The 17,165-nt window shown below is 38.8% G+C and overlaps 1 protein-coding gene across 1 annotated transcript; it reads right to left on the reverse strand.

Annotated features, from left to right (window-relative positions):
- Nucleotides 1-989: 989 nt before the first annotated feature.
- On the reverse strand, nucleotides 990-16,898 carry LOC104401246 (mitogen-activated protein kinase kinase kinase kinase 4-like). The gene is made up of 6 exons (XM_010016745.1): nucleotides 16,763-16,898; nucleotides 14,673-14,773; nucleotides 13,985-14,134; nucleotides 10,481-10,640; nucleotides 2,172-2,311; nucleotides 990-1,402 (listed from the first exon to the last, which is right to left on the reverse strand). The coding sequence occupies exons 2-6, from the start codon at nucleotides 14,682-14,684 to the stop codon at nucleotides 1,319-1,321; spliced, it is 546 nt and encodes a 181-aa protein (XP_010015047.1). The 5' UTR covers nucleotides 14,685-14,773; nucleotides 16,763-16,898; the 3' UTR covers nucleotides 990-1,318.
- Between the last annotated feature and the right edge of the window lie 267 nt (nucleotides 16,899-17,165).

Below are 17,165 nucleotides of genomic sequence, written 5' to 3' on the forward strand. Positions count from 1 at the left end.
ATTTTCAAACACTGTAGCTAGTGATTTCACTTTTGCCTACAGCGTCATCCATACTGTATCATGTCTGGAATGAGCTCTTTTGTATTACATTAATGTTTTACATTTTCAAAGCACATCCAAAAATCAGCTAAATAAGGATTGCATTAAACTCTACAATTTAATTATAGTATACGATTATATATAGTATATATATTATATCTGTTTATTTCTATGGCCAAGTTACAAGCCCCTGAGAAGAGAGTTTATGCAGAATCACTGGCACCAATAACACTATGGATACAGCTTTATTTTGATGTAATTAGCAGAAAAAGCACCTGAAATTATTTATATATTTATAATAGATTAACTCTTTGGATATTTTCATAACTATATTAAGAATACATTTGTTAATCTTAACATCCATGGGAAAGATTATATTTACAAATACATGAAGACTTGATGCTGAAAGAGCAAGAAAAGAAGGTGCCTGATCCTGTGCCCTTATATACGTGGGCAGTGCCTTTAAATCAACTCACACGGGTGCGGGTCCCGTGTCTGAATAAAAGTTACAGGTTCAGGTCCATAATACTTTATGCATACCTGATTTTGACAAACTATTTAAACTATTTTTACAAATACATTCTACAGTAACTGTGTCTACAGGCTCAGGTATCCAGCCCTGAGAGAAACACGAAGTCTGTTCCCTGCATTTGTAAAATCTACCAGATGGGGCACATGTCTAGAAGTATCTGCTTTTGCCACTCTACAGTGCATCAGACAACTAGCACAGGATATGATCCCCTCAAGTGTCCCAGTCTCCATTAGGCTTTATCGTTCACTGGTTCTAAGACTTGGACAAGGGAGTCTTAGTGAAAGAGTAAGAGCTTACTTAAAATGCAAAACAAGGCAAAACCCAATTCAATATAGACTCCAATCTGCCACCCAACTCGTGTTTTTATATTGACCTATAGATGTTGCTGTCCAAAAAAGAAGACTTCTGTCAAGCTAACTTCATTACATTATCTGTGAAAATGAAACCATATACTTTCAGAGTACAGGAGCTTCTTATATTGATTACATTCTTCATTAAAGTTCTCTCTTAACACTGCAAATACAGTGTTGGTTTGCAACATATTTTAGAAGACAAACTAAACATGTTTGGAATACTTTGACATGAAAATGGCATTCTTTCTTTCCAAACTGAAAGAATGTGAATTTTGGTAAGTTAATAATGACAAAATTTCTGCAGGTACAAAGTGCAAATTAATATATGTTACCTCCAAGTATTTTACAGTGCTACCTATGGGGAGTTTCAAAGCATCCTTCATTTTGATGTGATTTACCAGTTGAATAGCACATTTTGACCAAGAGTCATAAAATATATTTGACTGCTGCCTCCTGACTGCACAGATGCAAAGAACACCTTGAGAGGGGGGAAAAAAAAAAAAAGAGATATATTACTGCCAGTTTACATTTATGAGAATATTTTTACCCATACAGGAAATGTGAGAGAATGCCACAGCCCCAGATAAAAGGATATACATATATATCACAGTTCTTTCTAAAGTGAAACTCTGCTTGCGATACAATTGGGATATATATTTTGGTATATTTCTTTTTCCTATTTGGAAAGACACATGAGAACATTAACAAATCATTAAACAGTTTGGGGGCCCCAGTTTTCTAAATTTGTCAGTGGGATTAAGCAGGTTTCATAGAACATTTATCAAGAAATCCTGCTTCATAATGGATACTCTAGTGTGTACAGTGTCTCAAATATTAGAGCACTAGGGCTTTTTTAACACGATGGCTGCTCTGTATTACCTGTAATTTCAGTTGCCCAAGAGAGGCAGTCCTGGGTATTATCAGGGCTGGCTCACGAGCCTTCCCCACTACCCCTGATGTGCTGGAGTCTGGCCAGTTAGCCATGTCTGTGGTTGTTACCACCTCTGATACCAGTTAAGGCTGGGTGGAACATGAGTTACAACAGAGCTGGATGGTGTGAAAGCACAGAATACCCAGAGTGAGTGTTTTTGAGGAGGGGGTCAGTGACTACATTTGCTTTGAATGGAGAAGTTGCACTAAGGTAGGAAATAACCAATGTAATAACAAAGTTACAAAAATTAAATGGCCTTAGTGTCAATGATTACTCCTTTTTTGCTAAAGCACCACACTGTAGGCGATCTCTGTACCTTGTCATTTCTTTCACACAGAAACTTCAGCTTCTGTGCTTTCTTGTGCATAAATACTCCTTCCAGATTTCCTGTTTCCACAGAGCGTAGTTCAATTGCCTTCTCTCCCCAGCCCATGACCTGATTAGATTGAAGGTAAGCTAAAACAAACAACAAAAAGAGTAAAAAGAATTGATACTATTCAACAACTGACACACTGATTCTTGCCTCATTTATGCTAACATGGATCTGAAGCATTTCTCTTCAATAACAGTATGTTCTGAATTATTAAATTTACACGAAAAGCCTTAGGAACAGTAAGTAAATTTCAGTTTGTCATCTCAGACTTATTTTGGACTCTAGACATAACTCTTAAGTATGCTATTATTGTATATTTTACGATCAGGAAAGTTTGTAAGAAACCTCTGAAGAGCATATTGTTTAAGCGCCACCCCCAAAGCAGGGCCAAATTAGGCAGGGTTACGTAGGACCTTGCCCAGACATGTTCTGATGGGTATTTCATGGCCACTCAGAGCCCTGCTGCAATCCATCACTACTTTCAAGGTTAAAAAAATTTTCCCAACACATAATTTGCATTGCTTTTGGTGCAACTTGTGCCCATTTTTGTCTTTCATCCTTTCACTGTACATGCCCAAGAAAAGTCTTGACTCAGAATTCTCTATACCCTCTCATTAGGAGGTTTTGTTTATCTTTACTACAGAGTTCAGTTTAGTCTGAAACCTGAATTCTTCTGAATCTGAGACTATGGCATGATTAATTTGGTGTCCTAGCTGTTGTTGCTCGTAACTAGTGATCAGAAGACATCTTCAAAACCAAAAGATACTCCAGCACCATGGAAGCTTACTATGTAACTCTTTTAAATCTGACAAGTACGTGAGAAATTGGAATATGATGAAGGACTCAACACCACAGATTCCAAATTGGGCACAGTTTCAATGAGAACCTCGAATTAGTGCATGGGTGTTAGGGTAAAAACACACTAGTTATGCTCTATTGATAGTCACTGCTCAGAAATGGTTCTTCTTGCTCAACTATGAACTGTCACTTCATTAGTCTGAGAATTCTGGTGCACTGAAATGATGTAGAGGGAATGTGTACATTTGATTGGTTTTTAGATTCAATGGACAGTGCTTGCCAGCCCCACATTATTAGTGTGAGCAACATCTGTTCCTCAAAACCTTCCATTTAGGTTTTGTCTAAAAATCAAACTTTAAGTACACACTGACAGAGGAAGCAACAGCCATTAGAAGCCTACTTTAGAACAACAGCAGAAAATAAAGTCAATATGCCTGAGTGATTGTATATCCTTCTAGAAGTTGATTTTTATTGATTTAATATTAAGCGGAACCCTTGCTTTGTAATTCTTGTCATTATAAATGTATGAGAATTTTATCTTCTTGGAAATGTGTGGTTTGGCTACAGTGTTGTATTTTATGTCCCTCAAAGTCTATAAATTTCCCCTAAATCTGTTTAGTATACTTTCCTTTCAGTTATTAATGCCACTAGAGCTGAGACCAAGACAGTTCTTTTCCAGTATCGCAGGTATGTGGAAAGAGGAAGAAACCATCTTGTTTGAAAAGCAGAACAGTGAGCAACTGAGGGTAAATGGGAGAAAAGAAGGGGAGAGGATATTTTCTAAAAATCTCTTTCTTTATGCTTCAGTTCCTAGGCTGTATAACAGGATGCTGCTGCTCTAGGCTGCAAGGAAGACTGTCATGAACATTCCTGAACACAGCAGCTTGACAAGAGTAGGCAGCACCCACAGCGCAGTTAGTAGCTACAAAGGTATGCCCAGACCACACAAAGTGAAAAAGATAAAAATGATACAGTACTCAGCCACTTGCTTCTTTAGTGTTACAACTGACACCACATTAACCTTTACAAACTTGCTTTTGAACACACCAGAGGCAGGCACACTATGGTTCTGGGGGCTAGGACAGCGAGGCAGGTGAGTATATAAACAGCATGAAAGCATTCTATGGCTATGCTGTGGAGTATATAGGTCATGTAGGTCCAGCAACAAAGACCTAATCCACTTAAAAGTCTCCTTATTTTTTCCACTATGTGAAATCTGCACTCAAGTTGTCAATGTTCTATGTTTGTATCAGCTGTTTTCATGCCTTTGGCAGATTTCAACTTGATAGCATCCTTGCAGCTCTTGGAAACAGCTTGATTAGGTTCTGTTGCAACCTCTAGGTCATCCAGGATAGAAAGCCTGGATCCGTAACTCCAGTTCTCCCAGCAGTATTACAATAGGAACATAATTAAATAGAAGCACCAAGTTCGGCCAGTGATATCCTGCTGGCCAGCCAATAAACTGAGAACTTGTCAAATGACAATGGCAAATTTCAGGTGAAATACAAGTAACATAAAAACTCATTCTTGTAGCAGAACCGAAAGGTTCTTTCTCAAATTACATCTGTGGAATAACTTGCCAATAAAAGACCCCATTATATCATTTGTAGGGTTGTCAGTTCTGAGAATATATCTATACATGGAAATTAATTTGGAGGATAGCAGGCTGTGAATTCAAAGGTCAGTACTGCGTCTTGGTAACCTTCCCATGTGGGAGCACTTACAAGTGTTTCACGTGAAATGTAAGCAGATTAGATACTAAGAATAAAGCTGTCTTATTCTGGAACAAAAGTTCCTATTCTCTGAGCAACTTAGAAGTACGAATTTTGAGTCTACTTTCACCTCAGTAAGCTTTAGTTAAAAATATCCTATGCTTCCAGCTGGCAACATAAAAGGGTGTTTATATTACACGCAATACAAGATTGTACTGGCTTCCAGTAACCCTAGACTTTAGCCAGCCACTCTGGTCCTTTGGACAGTAACAGGAAAGGCATATACTGACTTGGGTGGATTTGCCAGTGCTACTTAATGTACTGCAACAAAGTTACTCAGAGATACCTGAAGCTCCCCTGCTTCACCCAGATTACTGCATATCTTAAAAAACTTATATTTGCGCATGAGCTGTGGTTCTTGTTAGACCATTTACACCAGCATTGCTCCTTGAACATCAAAGAACATATGCTATAAAGTTAGTATAGCAAAGTAAGTTCAAAATTAATTTCTTAACATTGCGAAAGCATTAGCAACACTCCAAACTTGGGGTGAGACTTGGCGTTTCCTGTTTATGCTGTGTATTAACATTAAGTTGAGTAGAGCCCACATACAAGGAAGTCACTGCTTCAAGGGGAAACGGTTAGGGAGATAGATAGGAAAAGTGAAAGAAATTACTGAGCCATACTGGATCCATTAACTTCTATGAAGCGTCACTGGCATAAGCTAATGATCTTGGTCTTGCAACAGCAGCCTGAACGAGGCAAGTGCACTTGGTACCACAGAACGAGGGTACTACTACAATATCACTTCCCTTTTTAACCTTTCCTTTCTTTTTCACACTGTTTCCCTTCAAAAGTCCCTTTTCTGATCTCATGCTAAATTCTGCTCACTGCCCTAGGTAGTTTTTCCCAATTGACTGATCTCTGCATGAGAGCAGAATCAGGCCAGCTTTTAGCAAAATATCATAAAATTGGGATTTTCTGATTAGTGTTACAGAAATAGGGCAGGAAAGGACCATAATGCACCTTCTCTGCCATCTGTATCTCTGTGCCACATCAGCATCTTCTCACAGTCGTTTCTCTAACCTGACCGTAAAGACGTCTAGTGATGGAGACTCCACAAATTCCCCAGGCAAATGATTGCAGATAAAGCAAGAAGTTCAGAATGAAAAAACAGAACATGAATTGCAAGATGCTGACCCACTTCTGCATGTCCAAGTTGTTCTTTGATATCACATGCCATTTCACAGAGTAAGAGTGCATGCTGCTTTACTGAATTCCTCTTTGGAGAGTCACAATGCACACAGCTGAAATTCAGTGCAAAAAAAGCTACTGAATTACGCTTTTGTATTCATGTTTGAGAAAATTGCTTTGGGCAGGAGTGCAGCTGGGCATGGACATTCAAAGGAGAATATCCAGTGGTGACTTTGCTGACACTAAAACACACAGATCTTAAAACTAAGAGCAAACACTTCTACAGAACCCCTCCTTTGGCCCTTCAGTCAAACCCAGTATGCTCTATGAAGTCATGATTTTTATTGGTTCCCTGCTTTATGGAAGGGAGACATAAAAATTGAGGACTAGGAATGGAAATAACTCACAGAGATACCAACCATATCCTGGGATGTAGCAAAGCTTGTTCCCACTGAAACGGAGCCTTGAGGTCCCCAGTGATGCTGCTGACCACTTATTAGGGATTGATTAACTACTTGTGTGTACTTGTGACTGTGCCCATGCTTTAAAACTTCCTGTCTCCAAAGTTAAGCAATTTGGGTTAGGGAAAAAGAGTCAGTAACTTCTCTTGTGCAATTCTGTTGTTTTACTGCTATTACTTATGTTACCTGGATAGAGGTGGGTATTTTTTTCTTCCAGTCACAGCTGTGGAGAACTTTTTCTAAGTGAGAGAGGCTAGAGAGTCCAAGTCAAGAAGGAAGAAACCTAAGGCTGAATAAAGTCGCAAATGGACAAATTAAGGAATTGGCCAGGGAAGGCAGATGTTCTTCTGCTGTATGTTTTGGTTAAATTGCACTGGACAAAGGGCAGACACACACAGCTCCCTAACCACCCCAAGCAAGTAAGAGTGAATTTATGTCTAAACCTTGTTATTTTGGGGTTTTTTTTTTTCCTAAACATGTATGTTTCTATGCATCTCTGTTCAAAGCTTCTCTGCTCCTAGTTTTTGCTCACTCCTTTGTAACTATTCCAGTAGAACAGATAACCCAACCCAGAAATGTATCTGCTTCAAGAACCGGTGATAGAGCACTGAGGCAGTAATTCAACCGTCTTTTGGTAATGCTGCCTGTTTCTCTACATAACATCCTTTTTGCTTCTAATGCATACATGACAAAGGAAATAAGGACTTTCGTCCTTACTGTTTCCCTGCTCTTAGAATATCCACTTTTGTGCCAACCCTCTAAGACTACACACTGTAAATAATTCATTACTCACACAAAAGGGCAAAAGTGCTCTCAACTCTTCCTAACTTAATGCTTCTTAAACCCTTTTTAAATCTTGTTTTATAGGAAGAACTACAGCTATATTTGTATTTAGCCCTACATATATGAAATATCTTTCAGATTAAACATACAGAGAGTACTTTGACAATTTTAATTTCCCAAAGGATCTTAGTTTCCTCTCTCCAATTTCTTATTAACAGATTGGTCACAGAGGTCTCAAAGACTATGTGAGTGAGCTATATTTAGACTCCCTGCCCTAAACCTATCAGTTATAATACAAACTATTTTTTATTTTATTATCCTCACCAACTACGTACGTTTTTTTTATCAAAATAATTGTTTAAAGAAATCAAGAAACAAGCAAAGGACGATTAGAGAGCATCCTGAGGTCAGTACAAGATCCTTCTATCTCTGAGACACAGTGAAAATTTTGAGGTAAAGTCACACAGACTTTAGAAGGTCTAAAATGAGCCTGGAAATTCCAGGAAAAACAGATCTCTTATGAAACTTTCAAGTTCTCCCTAAGTTTGGCCATACACATAACACAGTTATGCAATCTTCTCTCAGAATAGTTAATGCTTTTGTCTGGAGCCAAGAATTTCAAAGGATCAAGAAAATTAATAGAAGGTAGTGGGAAGCAATAATAAAATAGTTAACAGAGATCTTTGTTTAAAGTTTGAGTTGTGTGTTGGGTTACAGGTTGGGTTAATTTGTTTTTAATGGAAATATGATTCCAATCAGAAGTCAAACTAATCTTGTACCACAGAGACTGATAATTTCTGTTCCAAAGAAATAATTTCTGAGATACCAGAAGCGCTGCAGCAGGAACGCAGGGGTTCTCAAACTGACATACTGGATAATGTTCAAATGACAACTGAGAGGGGCTATTTGGAGACTGCCTCACTCCAGCTGTGGAATCTGCAGAAGTATACGGAATGAGAGAGACAGGTGGGTGAAGAGAGACACCCTTCCTTCCAGAGAAAACCTACAGTCTTTCTGAGCACTGGGAGAAGTTGTGCAAAGTTCTGTGTACTCAGCTCTCCTAACACTACCGTCTAAAACATGTGATCTAACTGACCACCTGCTTCCACAGCAGGAGTTTCATTACACCTATCTTCTCCCTTGATGGGCACCACCTTCTCATCTGGTGGTGCCCAATACAGAGAAAGTCTAAATTATTCACATAGACAAGACTCCTGACTTCTATACAGTAAAATTCACTAGACAGGGCTGCCACCCTCAGAAGCATCTTCTCCATCCTCTTCCTTATTAACTGCCTTAAAATACTGTAACAAAAAGCTTAGGCAACTGCTATGATTCATACTGATAGATTTCCCATGCAAATGATTATCATAGTGGTGTGCTGAAGAACAGGAGAAACAGCTGCATGACCAAGTAAAAAGGTGAATCTCCAAACGTCATTCCTTCTATTAAGATGTAATCAACCTTGGGAAATTGGGAATATCAGATGTATGCTGAAGGATGTTTTAAATTGGAGTAATTAACTGGCACAAAAGATCAGCTGGTCCAAAGTGGTGAAGTTTTATTCACTTCAATGCCAGCTGCTTATGTGCAAGGAAATTTGTGCTGAAGTTAAGGCAGTGTGATTTCCATGCTACAAGAATGCTTTACAAACCTGTCATCTCTCTGGGTCTGACAATTCAGTACGTTCAGCAACATTAGGAAAAAGGACTTAAACTCTCTCTGGTCAATCTGAGCCATTCCTGCAAACTCTTCTCTAGATTAAGTGAAAAAGCTTTGAGATCAATCAGTGCCCACTGACACAAACAAAATTTCCAGAGTCACAGATCTATGCAACCCTTCTTGCAATAGCAACGTCCTTTGTAAAGCAGGGTGTAAGAAAGCCCACATTAACTACTAACAGTGACTCTTTGGGAAATAGCATATAGTGAGAATAATAGCATATAGTAAGCTTGCTACTTTAAGTAGGGCCTAAGGAAGCATGTCCCATAATGACATGCTTCTTGAAAGCTTTTGTCTCCTTCAGATAGCATTTGTCAGCGCAGCTTCCAGTTATCAGAACTCTTCTTACCCTGGCTAATTGCTTTTTGGTTACTCATTGTTTCTCATGGTGTTTTTAACATTAATTCAGAGGGGATGTAAAACTTCAACATATCAAAGGCCACTAGATACTCCTATGAAAAATGGAGAATTGACTTGATACATTTTAATCATGCCCTGTAGTTCCGAATATGGGCTGAAAATTTGAGATAGGATGATTCAGTGAAGGGAACACTACATATTTAGCTTATAACCTTATACCTGTTTTTTGAAACAGAAGCAGTTTTGTTGCTGAATTTTATTGAAACAGTGCAAAAAAGTTGTGATTTGTGTTCCAGAGGTGGGCTTCTTGCCCTCAGTACTTTTGAAAACCCTCTACAAACGTCAAACCTGGCATTTATTCATGTTACTCTCCTGATTTTAATGGACTTTCCCTAAAGCAGCTAGAAGCCAGAGGAGAAAGGTGAATGTCCTCGATTTTTCAGTTTCTGCCAGGCTAATAATACGCTTTTGTACAACCTAAGTGTCTTGGGCTTTCTTTGTCAGTGTGTTTGTTTTAAGATGCAGAAGAATAGAAGTGAGCCAGAAAAGAAATTAAAAGCAACAAATAATAAAACCAAAACTCTCCTTTTGTTGGTTTTGTTTCTCCCCACACTGTTAACTTGAAGCCCTCTGGGGAAGGTGAAACAAACAGCTGTCTTGGCTGCAATACAATCAGAATCTCCTCCTACAAAGCCAACTGTAAGCATGGAGATTGAGAATCTATTAGAAATACCTGGGCTGGTAGCCCTGTGAATTTAAAGTGGTAAAATTAAGGGGCCATTTGACAGCAGTTACAGACCTCTTCACTAACTGATCTCTACAGTTGTGAATTTTCACATAAAATGCTACAGGCTATGAACAATCAAAGTAGGAATTGAGAGCATCTTTTTCCCCTCTGTAATTTACATAATTATCTCTGTGAAATCTGGTGGTAAGTTGCATCCTCAGTAAATTTTGGCTGTATAGTCAAGGTGTGGGGCAATAAACAGGGTGACAAGAATACAAACTGATCCAAATATGAAGACTCTCTTGCAGTCATTGGCTATCTTTACACAAACATATATACATCTGCTTACTCTTTACATGTTCAAACTTCTGAGTTTGCTCAGAACTTGCTTTATGTGCCACACAACCACTTTCGTATGGATACAGACCTCATAAAAAAGTCAGGCTTCATGCAGCAGAATCTTATATTTAGTAAAGTGCTATTTTTCATACATACCTACAGATGCTGGCATTTCTCCCCACTGTAAAACAGTCTCCTTTGTGAAATGCCCGTATATATCAATGTAGATGCCTTCATCTTCGTAGGTGAGTAAAAGCTCCATTCCGCTGGTATTCGGGAGGATGATAATGGCATGTGGGCGAATAGTCCCCTGGATCTGGAATCATATTTTACTACGATTTGTATCAGAAAATGGACTACAGTTTTAGTGACTACATCAATCTGACTACCTCAGCAGAGCAATATGAAGAGCTAGCTCATGGCTCATGGAAAGTGAAAGAAATGCCTGTGTTCAGAAAGGCTGTACAGTTTGCTAGGTAGCCCCTGAAACAGGCTTTCTCCCAGCCTCCCCCCTTTGAACATGACAGTAGGTTTGCAAACAAATCAACCGTCAGTATTTCAGTTTATATTTACCAGTATGAACTGGTTCAAGAAGCCATGGAGCCACTGAGACACAATAATATTTACTTTACTAATTTAGAAGACACTTGTGTTACATAAATAGAAGAAAGGTGAAGTAAATTTGAATTCACAATGATTTCAGAAGATGGAGGAAGGACAAAAGCTTCCACATTGCAGGAAACTGGTGCTTTCACTTTCCATGATATTTCCTTATCCCCACTCACAAGATAAAACTGTCAATGTCACGATATTTACAGCAAGTTGAAAAGTAACCTGGACCTTTCAAATACAAGCCATTTTCGGTCCTTCCTTTCCCATATCCTTCACTAAAAATAGTTCCCCATTTAAATGCTATTCAGCATATGTTTTCTGCATGCCACAAGAACAGTGCATTTCACTCACACAGATTATTTTAACAGCTGTTCAATGCACTAGAATCTCTCCCAGAAGCCAACATGTCCGAAGTGAAAAAAAAAACCAAACCCAAACAGCTCCAAGCATACAACCATGAAGGTGGGGTTTTATGAAAGCATTTTTGAAAGAAAAAGAGGACAGGCTTAAAAAAACATTGACAAAGCATTTCCTTGTTTAAAGCACTACTCAAACAGGATGTTAGATAGTGAATCAAACCACTACAATTCTTATTTTTATAGGAAGCATATGACTGGAGTTTTACATCATTCTCACAAGCCAGCAACACACAGATCTGCTCTTCAGGCACATACATTTACGCACACTGTAAAGGCACAATGAACAGGAAAAGAAGCACTGAAGCTGTACTTGCCAAACTGAATACACTCAGGCCAACCACTTGACTCCGTGCCTCCGCAACAACTATCCGTAACACTAGAACGGGGATCCAGAGTCGCAGAGCAATTTTAATGCGTTGCCTTGGTACTTGCATGAGCGATCGGAGCAGGTAAGAGATGAAGAAAGAGGTGGGGAACCAGGAAAAGAGGCTACCAGGAAGAGTATCTCAAGTCAGCCTGTTAAAGTCTGGTCTGTTGCCACCACAAAGCTCCTTGAGAGAATTATCCAATTCTAGCAGATGCTCTTTAAAATAATAAAATACCAAAAAAGATAGAGCCACTGTAGCAGCAGATTTATTTCAGGTATAAGACTCTAAAGGGAAAAAAGTATTTTTAGCACATCCCAACTTTTGGTTGAAGAGCACACACAAATGGAGTCAGCCTTAAATGTGCCCCACATCTTCAGGACAGTCACCTGGGAAATCTCTCTGATCAGGTACATAATTATATTTGCAGCCTGTTTAAAAACTAAAGCTTCTCAGAAGGTTCACTTTTTTCTTTGCCTTTCTTATCCTGGGCAATTATGTTAATGATCTTTTTGACAAGTCATTATTCACCTTGCTTAGCAACCAGCTTCCAAGGATGTATGCAGGCACCACGCGTAGATTTATAAACTGATACGAATTTGTCATAGTTGCACAGTTAACAAAGTGACTAATTATCAGATTAAATAAACCATCCTACAAAACAAATATGAAGTCCTTAAAAAATCCCCACAGAAATAAACAGTACGAGCTTTGAGCAGGTGATTCAATGGTTTGGCCTTACAAATTAGAAAGTTACCTTTTAATCAAGAGAATTTTATAAATTTATAAACAAACTTTTACACAAATTTTTTATGAATTTATAAATAAACAGCCATCCTCAAACACTGTCCATCAGAAACACAGGTCTGACAGGATCTGAAGGCTGTCACCTATCAGGGCAGCAGAGTGATCAAGTGCTGTGCACGGGAGGCGTGGGCTCTCATTTAGTTTGAAAACGTGGGGTTTGAGAATAGAGGAAAAGCAGTTAAAAAATAAAAAGGATCCAAGGCACAGGCCGCAACAATGGATCTGGGGTGAGTTTTCTTCAGACCTCCTGAGAGTGACTTCTGGCACATTGCCTTGGGATGCAAGGATCATGGCACCAGGATGCACCAACCCTCTGCCTCTGTGGAGCTCTGTTGACTTCAGGGAGGTTTTCAAGTGTGCACAGAAGTTCCCTTGCCAGGAGCCTACTATCAGACTGAAGCCATGAGAATCTGCTCTCTTTCTAGACCTAAGCCCCCATGTTTCTCTGGCTTTTTGGACTCACACTTCGAAAAGAACTATCTAGAATAGCTAGAAAATAAGCAGGCAAACAAACAGAAAAAGATTAAAACACAGCACAGACTTCATGTTGGGCAGCCCCATGCCAGTCAGTCATTTCTGCAGGGGAATTAATCTGTTATTATCTGAGTTTAAGCAGGAATTTAGTGATCACCATCACTTCGGTGAACAGACGCACAATGCAATATATACAAATCAAACTGAAATCAACATCTTCATGCCAACTTCTTGACAATCTAATGAGAAAATCCTGTGGAAAATGTAAAAATTCTTTTGAATTTAAGGACTGATCTCATGGGCAAGTGAATGGCAAGATCAGCAAATTTATTTAGTCTGGAAGTTGGGTTTCTGCAAAGTTATCACTGAAGGGCAAATCACATTTTGCACACAGAGCTTGGATCTGTAATCGTGTGAAACAAACTCAACTTTGCTCCATGGTGAAGAAATTGAGATTATTCATGGGTGCACATGTATACCTGGCTCCTCTACTGACACGTACATGGTGCAAGGGTAAACATGCTTGCAGTGGATCGAGGTTAAAATACATTGCAACAGTCTTTGTAATGCAGGCCAAATTTCAACTCAGTTTGAATTCAGTGATAATTTCATCAGCTTGTTGGCATGACAGGAAAGCACACTATCAGATTGTAAAAGTCACCTAAATTTACGTAGATATTATTGTGTCTTTGGTTGCTTAAGCCCTAAATTTCCATGATAAATCAATTAAAAATACTACGGTCCATACAACAGGCTTTCTTATATTAAACCATTAAAACTTATATTCTAGATGTGATAAAAGCCTTTTAACAGAACTTCAGTATTATAAAAGTATGTAAAAAGTGGTTCTCTATTAGCTGGCACATGACATTTATTCTCTTACCCTCCCTGTCTTCTGAAATACAGCACAACTCTTAACTGATCATCATTGTTACATAGCCTAAAGAACAGAGGCATTTACATAATGTTTTGGAGTATCTTACGTGTGTTGGAAGGTACAGGTCATACACAGATCCAGAGTCCACATCAATAGCATGAAAGCCTACTAGTGAGCCGTATATGACTTTTAATCTTTGTCCATTTTCAACGGTCAGGTCAACTGACAGTGGTTTGTGATGAAGTGAGGTAAAGGACTGGAAAAAGAAAAATACACTGTGTAGCACAATAAAGCTGTTGGTTTACAGATGTATATATATGATCTTACGAACTTCCAAAACTCAAAAGTTAGCTATATTTGTTAAATAGTATGTTAAATTTAAAGACGTGAGTAGCCATCATCTACTGTGTTGCAGGGAGAGCTGGGTAATTCACTTGGGCTTTAAAAAACACCAGATTCTAGAAGTGGACTAAGCAAAACTCAGGCTGAGTAACACTCATATTCAATTTCCTCCTCCTTGGAGGGAAATCAGCATCAGTTTTGTCACCTCAAATGTACGTTTTGGTACAGTGCTGAAACAAGTTATTCACATGTAACAGAATCATGACCGTGACAGTTTTATGCCTGCCACCTCCCATGCATGTCAAATGAACTACATTTTCTTTAAAAGAATACTCATTTTATCTTTAACTAGAAATAACTGTTAAACAAAGCAACAAAAAACCAAAGCAAAGAGTAGATGAGAGACACTGAGAGACAGCGCTCCATCTGAACCAGAGTGCAGTTTCACTTACCTTAAAAGCCATGAATTTGTGATAAGGCTTTGGAGCCCAAGCATAAACCTCCACTGAGTTTTTCAAAGCAATTACAAGGAATTTGATTCTCTCATATTTTACTGTAATATAAGAAGAACAATTCCTTAGGTACCAGACAGACACTTGAATTAAAGACCACCTCATCACATGAAATAATTTCAACGGGCTACTTCTAGAGGTAGACATTATCCAGCAAGAGAGGCTAATGGATTCTGGACATCAGTGTTTAATATCACCAGTGACAATACTTTGACTGAAAAGCTATAGTTCATTTATTCTTAGTAAAGCCAGATGACTGTTAACAACATTTACATACTGTTTTTCATAAGATTTATGAAAAAAAATCCCAAGTTATCTTAGTAGTCAGAAAAAAAGGTCTTGACCCTGCAGCTAAACCAACCTACTTTATTTTTAACTGTGAACAAACACCAACATTGCTGGTTGTGAACAAGCTACTTTTGGAGAAATAGAGGTTGGCTGAACAATTCAGGAACACTCTGCAGGATGAATTTTCATTTCACTGTTTGTGTGCCAGGTTAAAATCCCCATGTGCTAGTGTGGGTGAAGGACTCTCATGTTTCTGAGGTGAGTAAGCATTTAAGAGATGAGTAATTTGCCTAAGTTGATTAAGGTCACATTGGGCCAATTGAGAACAAATAAAGAATCATGCACTGAAAATTAAGGCCACGCTGTACAATGTGTTTTCTCCCTCTGCCAGAGACAAGCATTTGCTTTGGAAACAGAACACATTCACCCTTCATTTTATATTCAGTCTGCTTGGCAGGGATTTTTAAAAGATGCAGGTGTTAGATTACTGAAGTAAGGTTTAGTTTTGGTGGGAGGAGCCCTTGCTGCTTACAAAAGGAGCAGTTCCACTTGCCAAACACATAGCAGGGCATGAAGAGTGGATAAGGATGGACACTGGTCAGAAAAATCTCACATAGATAGAGAAAGAAAAACAAAACTGCACTCCACCAAAATGCAGAGCAGCACATCCTCCTGTTCTCTTCTATCTGGACAAATGGCTGTAAAACCAAAAGTCAAGATACAAGAAGATTCGCCAGGAGAAAAACAACAGCTGTTCTGTCAAAGTAGTAAGAGTGACTTGTCATATGCAAACACAGAAGTTCCTACCAAATGTTTTCCTGATTTTAAGATAACTTTTATTTATTTATTTTTTAAAAACATACCAAACCCAAAGAAAAGCAATTGAATTGGAAGATGTGGGTGCTTAGCTAAAGAAAGTACCAATGCACATCTGTTTCATGTTCTTTCTTGGATTTAACCCTTGTCACTTTTAGAGCTGTGAAATAGAAAGGTAAGAAGATGTCAAGCAAGTGAGAGCCAGTGACCTTGCTGCCTCCTACACTCCTGTGTATCATTTCTCTACTTAACTTTGGATAAAGTGCCACTTTTACATACCATCTGACACCAAAGCAAAACTTGCCCTGTACATCACATGCCCTCACGCAGTTAAATGACAGGAACTATCAGAATACTGATATTCAGTTTCAAGAATGAACTGCCCAAAAGCCGAATAAAAGCAAAATGCTTTTTGAATTGCTGTGGTACCATTTCCAGTGTGTAAGTTTAAACAAAGGTATACTTTAGTCTTTTATGATCTAGAAACAGGGATGAAGTGTAGCACATCCAATCTGATCTACCTATGGACATCCTACAAATATGACTTACTAGCATTTTAATAGTCTAGCTTCTTAGCAGTTACTCAGGGCCAGAAGGGATGCTGAACAGCATGGAGGGGGAAAACATCAATCTAATTAAAACCTTAAGTAGCTACAGAACTTTTAAACCACTGACTGAGCAACAGACCCAGGCTGGCACTCCCTTCTTCCAGCCATCACAGGGAATACCCATAACTGCTGCAAGAAGAGATGATATCTGAAATGACAGGAACAAAGCATCTACCATGTAAAACAAGGAGGTTTGAAAGAACTTGGAGATATTCAGGCCAATACAATCTTGAAACAAAGCTGGAGAAAAATGGTGGTGTCAGAAGACACAAAAGAATGGTAAAGCAGCTCTCCAAGGTAAAAACAGAGAGTCCTTACCAACTTTGTAGTGCACGCAGCCCTCCAGGTCACCCACAGACACCCAGCCTTGCCGCTTCTCCACCTCTGGATCATTGTGCAGAATTTTATTTCTCAGCCATGATAAGTAATACACCCTCAGCTTATTCTTCTTCCCTAGGATTTGTAAAAAAAAATAAAAATAAAAAAATTAAAAATAAAAAAAAGATAGACATACTGCTTTAACTCACTGAAATACAAACTCCCCCACACTTACAAAAAGGCAGAGTTTTGTGACCTTGAGTACAGTGGGTCTTTGGGCCTCATCAACATGAGAGAAGTGTACAGCAGCACAGAGCCATGTGGGATGGTGACACACAGGAGGGAACTGGAACATGAGGAGTCCTGTGGCATTTGGCACATGTATGCTTAGCTTATGACTCAA

Source organism: Nestor notabilis, unplaced genomic scaffold (genome assembly GCF_000696875.1).
Source record: "Nestor notabilis isolate BGI_N333 unplaced genomic scaffold, ASM69687v1 scaffold5246, whole genome shotgun sequence".
Taxonomy (NCBI): domain Eukaryota; kingdom Metazoa; phylum Chordata; class Aves; order Psittaciformes; family Psittacidae; genus Nestor; species Nestor notabilis.

Bases quoted from the DNA above. Each gene is read 5' to 3' on its own strand.
- LOC104401246 (XM_010016745.1), bottom strand. The intron at 10,641-13,984 runs GTAAGATACTCC...ATATGATTCCAG, and splicing joins ACCTGTACCTTCCAACACAC to ATCCAGGGGACTATTCGCCC. The intron at 1,403-2,171 runs GTACAGAGATCG...CCCCCTCTCAAG, and splicing joins TGTGTGAAAGAAATGACAAG to GTGTTCTTTGCATCTGTGCA.